Raw genomic sequence first — 7,322 nt, 5'->3', positions numbered from 1 at the left:
GTGTATATGTGTGTGTGTGTGTATATATATATATATATATATATATATATATATATATATATATATATACACATACATACATTCCAAACCCCCCCCCCCCCCCCCCCTTCCCTATAAATGTATAGTGTATTGCTTCCCCCATGGCTCCTCTTTATCTCCTGGCCCTGCTGCTCTCCCCGTTGCCCCGGTCTTTATCAGTGGCCATTCTTCTCGCCTATCTCCCAGTCTCCTTCCTCGTCTCTGTGTCCGTGCCCCCAGTGTGACAGCTCCTCGCCCCCCTCCCAGCAGCGGCTCTGCCCTGTATCTCCCCCTCGCCTCCAGCAGCAGGAGGAGGAGGGGGAGGGGAGCTCCTCTGTCATCCTGTGAGGAGGGAGAGACTTGTACACACTGCGAGCCGGAGACAGACACAGGAGGAAGGCTCCGGCCATTGCCAGGGATTCCCGGCCCCTCCACCTAAATGAATGGCGTGGCTTTCTGCCTGGTGGGATCCCCGTCTTCCCCCTCCGCTCAGGTAAGAGGCGCCTGGCACGGAGCGAGCCTTGTGTGCGGCGGGGCCGGGGGCAGGGTGGGGTTGGGGTGGCAGAGCCCACAAGTAGATGGAGGGGCCTGCTCTGTGCTGCAGGACGTGCCCACATGGGCTACAGCTGTGCGCTATGGATGGATGGCCCGTGCTGGTATTCAGCTTTCAGATGGTAGAAGCCATCTCTCCACTGACTTTAATGGTAAAAAAAAAATAACTGAGGAGTAGAATTTCATGAGAAACTGTGTTTTTCTGGCTGCCGACAAAAATGGAAACCTGACGGAGACCAAACTACAGGAAATATCCTACTGGAATCAATGGCTATTAGCAGAGGTGTGAAAGAACCGGCAGACCATTCTACCCTAGAGACAGACGCCAGGTTATCTTTTCTGTGTGTGCGCCCCTATAGCACACGCAAAGGTAGTGGTGCAGTTCTCGCGTCAGTTTTTCCGCACGGACCGTTGGCGTGTGCGGAGAGGTTGCTGTGTGCGACGCTCCTAGTTCCTTCCATCCTCAAATGAATGGGTCCGGAAAAAAAGTGGACGCCTTCCCGATGGAAAAATTGGCCGTAGTGATACCATGGCGGCCTGTCCACACCTAGAGCTGTCACATCACTGGCGCCTCATTTTTTTAAATATGTTTTATGCACAATTTAACAAATGCTAAATGACTTTTATATCCCAGCGTTTAATGACGTTTGCATACGACTAGTCCTGCAGTTGTGCAGTGTAAGGGATGTGAGCCACTAGGAGCAGATCCCGGCCTAGTCCGCCAGTCGGCAGCCCCCGAGACGCCACCGGCCAGTCGGCTGCCCCCGAGACGCCACCGGCCAGTCGGCTGCCCCCGAGACGCCACCGGCCAGTCGGCAGCCCCCGAGACGCCACCGGCCAGTCGGCAGCCCCCGAGACGCCACCGGCCAGTCGGCAGCCCCCGAGACGCCACCGGCCAGTCGGCAGCTTACGTGTTTGCTCCCTCCAGTTGCACAGACTTGTTGAATAGTGAACAAGTCTGTGCAGCCAGAAGGAGCTTTTGGCAAATGGTTTGATATTTACCCTTTATTTACCGAACTCATAGGTGGGCGCAGTGTTTTTGGGTACCGTTACCAGTAGTAATCTGCGGCACATGATGAGGTGTATTGAGTCGTGCTGTTTGCACAGTGAGTCAATTAGGGTGTATGCACATGGTGCGTATTACACCTGGATTTTCGTGTGGGAAATCTGCAGGATAATTCGGTACCAGCTAAGTAGACAAGAGTTTTGGTGCGGAAATTGACCTGCGGTGCAGACTTTGTAACCCAACATATCACTTGCTTTTCAGTGCAGATTTCACCCTTTGTAATAATAAGGGTATGTTCACATGGAGTTTATGGGTGTGGGTTCCAGAGTTGAGTCATGGTTTTCAGGAGGCGGCTTCGCAGCGCGGCAAAGGATATTTGCCGCACGGTTTTCCAGACCGTGCCAAGCTTGTACAGGTCCATTCTTGGTGTGGTTACTGTGTGGACCCCCTCACAAAGCTGCAGCGGGAGCCTGCTTGCAGTTTAACTCCATTCACACCGTCCAAAATGAAAGCCGACGGCAGGAACCTCAGTGGGATACGCAACGCGTTTTTTCCACGGACACAATGTTTCCATCTGAACATGGTGAAATGTGGGGCATCAAAATCCGGGCTGAAACCTGCAAGTAACACATCTCGGTGAGGGAATGCAGCGTAGACTATACTGCTGTGTGCACGTACCCTTATAGTACAAAACGTAGAGCTAATGACTGGGTGCTAGGTGCCCTAGTTATGCCAGCCGCAAGTATTCAAGCACAGCCCCGCACAGAAATGATTATTGAGTGAATCGCATCGGGAGAGGCCATCTTGATCCTTTCGTTAGCTGGCCGTAGAGCGGGTAGTTTGGCCGACAGCTGTGTTCCCAGACTCCCCCATAAACATCTGTTTGGTATGTAACGTCTATAGAGGGAGGGAGATAAGTAGCTGCCAGATACATCTGGCACCACTTACCTAAATTGGATTGGACCGGTGGAGATTCGACAGACGGAAATCCAACAGATGAAGAATTGTGAACAAATCCCCCTGAAATCAGCGGCCGTGCGATCTCTATATATAATATCCCTCTCGTATAATCGTCATCCTTTCCAGGAATGTGTGTGTGAGTAAATGAGGCCATTCATGGTGGCTGTGAGTGGGCCGCCCGCTGACATATCAAGATCATGTCTTCTTCTGCTTGCTGCAACATGCATGTTTCGGGCCTCTATCCTTCCTCCGGTTATGTGTACATTTTTGTGGTTTGCATCAAGGATGCCTTCATCAGTTTCTCGCGGTCTATGGTTGTCATGGTAACAGCACTTTCCACGATCCAGGTATATAGGCAGTAGTACTGGATATGGGGAGTAGTAGTAGTGCCTGCGAGAGCTTCCTGCCGCCCCCCAGTCCTTATGATGCAGCATGACAATGTACAATGTATGTCGCTGCACAGGGTATTAATGAGAACAATTATTTTTCCTGAAACAATCTAGGCTTTGTGCGGCCCGTGTGCTGCGTCTGAATTTTATTTAAAGGTCGCCGGTCTGGAATGTTTAGGGAGCATTCTGCAATATTTCATGATAATTTGGCCTGTGGGTGGCACTGTCTAATTATAATCAGGTCGTGTATACCCAGAGCGAATGAACGGATGCCGCTTAGGGCTCAGCCAAAACACGGATCCCGGCCGAGTGCATGCCTCCATTTTTTATTTTGTTTCCATGTCCTATCCTTGTCTGCCAAACGGACACGAATAGAAGGACTCTATGTTCTATCTTTTTTGTGGGACTGCGGAACGCCAGTACGGATGTGGATAGTGCAGAGGGGTGCTGTCCGCATCTTTTCTGGCCCCATTGAAGTGAATGGGTCCGCCTCTGATGCGCCAAAAATTTTACTTTACTATCCAGATCTGTCTTCAGTGTGTTTTAGGCTTCCTTTTCTCCTCTGGTCATTGTAAATCAGTATACCGCAAAGAAAAAAAGAAGAATGGATTGTGTAATAGACTGCGCTGCCTCATACCCTAGTATAAAAACATGTCTTCTTTCATCCAAAGAGAGCACCCACCCCTCTTCACAGGTTGTTTGCGGTATTGCAGCTCTGCTCCATTGAGTCCAGTGGAGCTGAGCCGCAGTACCAGATACAACCCTTGGACGAGAATGGTGCTGTTGTTGGAAGAAAGAAGTCTTTTTTTTTTTTTTTCTTCGAACGCTAGACAGCCCCCTTAACAGATGCCATAATATATAGCTGTACGACATCGGTCACAGACCTCCATTAAACGCCTGGCCTAAAGCGATAACATGAGTGCTGCAGCCAATCCCTGGCCTCAGCAGTGATGCTAGCCCAGAGATCAGCAACCTCCGGCACGCCACTTGTTCTGAAACTACAACTCCCAGAATGCTTTATTCACTTATATGGGAGTTAGAAGAACAGTTGAGCATGGTTGCATGCTGGGAGTTGTAGTTTCACAGCAGCCGGAGTGCCGAAGGTGGCTGATCCCTGGTGTAGCCGATATTACGCGTCTTTGCAGCAGGGAAATAAACCTAATCAGCGGGGACCACTGCAGCAGGTGAGTATTTTTTTAAAAATACTAGACAACCCCTTTAAGACAGTTATGCAACAATTGGACTTCATTCTTCATTGATTTTATTTTTCACGTCGCTTGGATTTGAGGCGGACGTGCGCATATTTTCCGCAGATGTGACAGTGATTTTGCAGTTTGATCTGAGAACCCGTCTCTTTTCTATATGTGCGGGCTGTGCACAAGGCTTCACATGGTGACGTTACTGAGCGCAGGACGGTGGGATTCGCTGTGGCCAGTACATGTCCGCCATCATCCATCTGTTTGGGACTATTACTGACATATGGCTCTGTGGAAAGTAGTGAGGAGAATGTATTTCTTCTTCTGTGCCCCACCTGTATTGGCCACGTTGGCAGCATGGTTTTGATTTAAAAACAAAATTCTAGGAAAATTGGGAGTGAATCATTGGGAGGGAAAAATTATAATGAAAGAAAATCCGAACTGTATAGTGAGCACGGGCTTGTTCTTATTTTTTCTTCGTATTTGGCTTGCGGGGGTTTGGTGTCCCACTTCACATCAGGGGTTTGTTGTCCCACTTCACATCAGGGGTTTGTTGTCCCTGGATGTTTTTTTAGGCCAGGAGCCTGATATATGTGTACTGCACTGGTCCAGCTTCCATAGACTGACTGTGCTGGACACACAGCATGCTATTTGGCGCTATTTGATAGTCGGCATCATAAGTGACGCCCCCATGATGTATGAGGACATTCCCATAGAAAACTATGGGATCAGTTCTGACTTCAGGGTCTGCCGGACGGGACTGAGTCTGCTCTCCGGATATGTTTGAAGTGGGCCTAACGTAAACTATTTCCATTTTGCCCATTGTCCAGTTCAGGACCCCCTCCATTATCTAGCCCAGGAATTAGCAACCTCTGGTACTTCTGAAACTACAACTCCCAGAATGCTCCATTCACTTCTGTGGGAGTTCGGAGCATGTTTGCATGCTTGGAGTTGTAGTTTCACATCAGCTGGAGTGACGAAGGTTGCTGATCCCTGACTTGGAGCTTCTTACAAAGAGTGGTTTTTGTTCTGGTGGACCAGCCTGGCCACTCATTACAAGGTTGACCATCTGTTTGAATGACCAGCATGTAAGGGTGAGATCACACGGCGCCACGGATGCCAGTGGGCACACTATTCTGTGGTAAAAACCTGCTGCCATTGGTCACTTTGGGTGGCACTGTCTGGTCTCGCCAGCTTCCCCCGATGATATCTGCTGTTCTTCTAAGCGCAGGGTTTCACAACTCCGGTCCTCTGGACCCACCTACCAGATTTCCTTAGTATTGAGGTATTCATTCTGTGGGATATTCTCAGATCCTGACCGGTATCTAAGGTTTCCGAACCAGGACTTGGACCTCTTTAGTTAAAAGTTGGGAGCAACACACTGACAGTGTCACACGACAGCAAGTCTCAGAAAAGTCCAGACTATTTTAGAGCTGCTGTTTGTAAAAAAAAAAAAAAAATTGCAAAAAAAGTTCCACTGACAATCAGAAGATGTGATGTCGCAATGCGACCGTCCTGTCGCCCCAACCTAAAAGGGGATGTCTTGGTGAGGGTCTTGTGATAACACCCTGTGGAGTCATGCATGGATACCCTGCAGATCTGTTGATAGAGGCTTGATGATTAGGTCTCCTCTCATGACAGACCCCATCAAGGTGTCCATCATTTTGAAGGGTTAAATACCCGTGAATGCTTCCTTAGAAATGTTGGAATCTGTGACGGAGTCTCTGCCCCATATGTGTGAACAGGACTTGAAGGTTGCTGTAAACTCTTTTTATCTTCTCTGCAGCCTAGGATATTAGTTTTGGAACATTTCTGTTCACTAAAAGGTAAGTTTTAAATGAAAGGGGTTTTCTGAGTATTTAATACTGAAGACTTATCCTCAGGATAGGTAATCAATATCAGATCGGCGGGGGTCCGACACCTGGCACATCCGCCGATCAGCTGTTTGAAGAGGCTGTGGCGCATCTATAAATGCCATGGCCTCCTTGCAGCTTACCAAGCCTACCACCATCCATTGGATATTGGCTGTGCTTGGTAATACAGGTCAGTCCCTTTCACTTGAATAGAACTGAGCCATTCCTAGGCCATGTGACTGATGAACGTGACATCACTGGCCTAGGAAAAGGCTGCGGTGCTTCAAACCCGGCAAATTTCAATTTTTTTTTTCATTTTCGTGTTTTACTTTGTATTTTCTAGTGGCACCATTTATGGTTGCATACAGTATAGCGGGAAGCGGGACAATTCCAAATGGGTGGAATTATAAAAAAAAAAAAACAACACACAATTGTGCCACAGTTTTATGGGCGTTGTTTTTATGGCATCCTCTATGCGGTAAAACTGATATGTTCCCTTCATCCTCTGGGTCAGCATGATTACTACAATACCACATATGTATAGTTTTTCTTGCGTTTAAATCAGAAAAAAAGAAAAACTACTTTTTTTTCTCATAGCCATATTCTGAACTCCATAACTTTTTTATTTTTATGTGCACAAAGATGTGTGAGTGCTCATTTTTTGCGGGGTGATTGTACTTTTTATAGATGCCATTTTGGGCTGTGTTGTTGTATGGGATAAGTATTTTAATATTTTAACCTGTAGAGGACCCGCGCCGTACATGTACAGCGCTGATGTCTGTGACTTGAGAACCTCTGATTGGGCGGGTGCAGGAGACGCGCTCGTCCGATCTGCGGTCGGGGTCAGTCACTGATAGCTGGACCCCTGCTGCATGCGCCGGCATCAGTGAAATCACCGATGCCGGCGCATTAACCCTTGATGTGCGGCGGTCAGCGCTGACCGCAGCACCTGCGATGTCCTTGCGGGTATCGGAGCTTCCATCGGGTCCCCGTGCTTCCTTAGGCATCGTGGCTGCCTTCCGGGAGAGAGTGTTAGATCCAGCCCCCTGGATCTCACAGGCAAACAGGCTGTAAGTGTATTACAGTGTGTAATACACTTAGAGCCAATGCATCACAATACAGAAGTATTGTGATGCATTGTAAAGGGGATCAGACCCCCAAAAGTCCCAGAGTTCGACAAAAAATAAAGTGTAAAAAAAATAGTTTTACAAAAAAAATTTAAAGTTTCAAGTAAAAAAAGAAAGTCAAAAAATAATTGTGAAATATAGGGAAAAAAAGAAAAGTAGACATATTAGGTATCGCCGTGTCCGTATCGACCGGCTCTATAAAAATATCACATGACCTAACC

The 7,322-nt window shown here is 48.0% G+C and overlaps 1 protein-coding gene across 1 annotated transcript in view; it reads left to right on the top strand.

The window, feature by feature from the left end:
- Nucleotides 1-329: 329 nt before the first annotated feature.
- The window catches only part of ARHGAP23 (Rho GTPase activating protein 23), a 99,362-nt gene continuing 92,369 nt past the window's right edge, over nucleotides 330-7,322 (top strand). Inside the window, exon 1 of the mRNA XM_040438954.1 lies at nucleotides 330-511. Coding sequence (XP_040294888.1) covers nucleotides 458-511 — 54 coding nt within the window. The 5' untranslated portion in view covers nucleotides 330-457. The remainder of the gene's footprint in view (nucleotides 512-7,322) is intronic.

Source organism: Bufo bufo, chromosome 6 (genome assembly GCF_905171765.1).
Source record: "Bufo bufo chromosome 6, aBufBuf1.1, whole genome shotgun sequence".
Lineage (NCBI taxonomy): Eukaryota > Metazoa > Chordata > Amphibia > Anura > Bufonidae > Bufo > Bufo bufo.
Note: the sequence above shows the minus strand (reverse complement) of the source record. Positions and strands in the feature narration are given on the sequence as shown.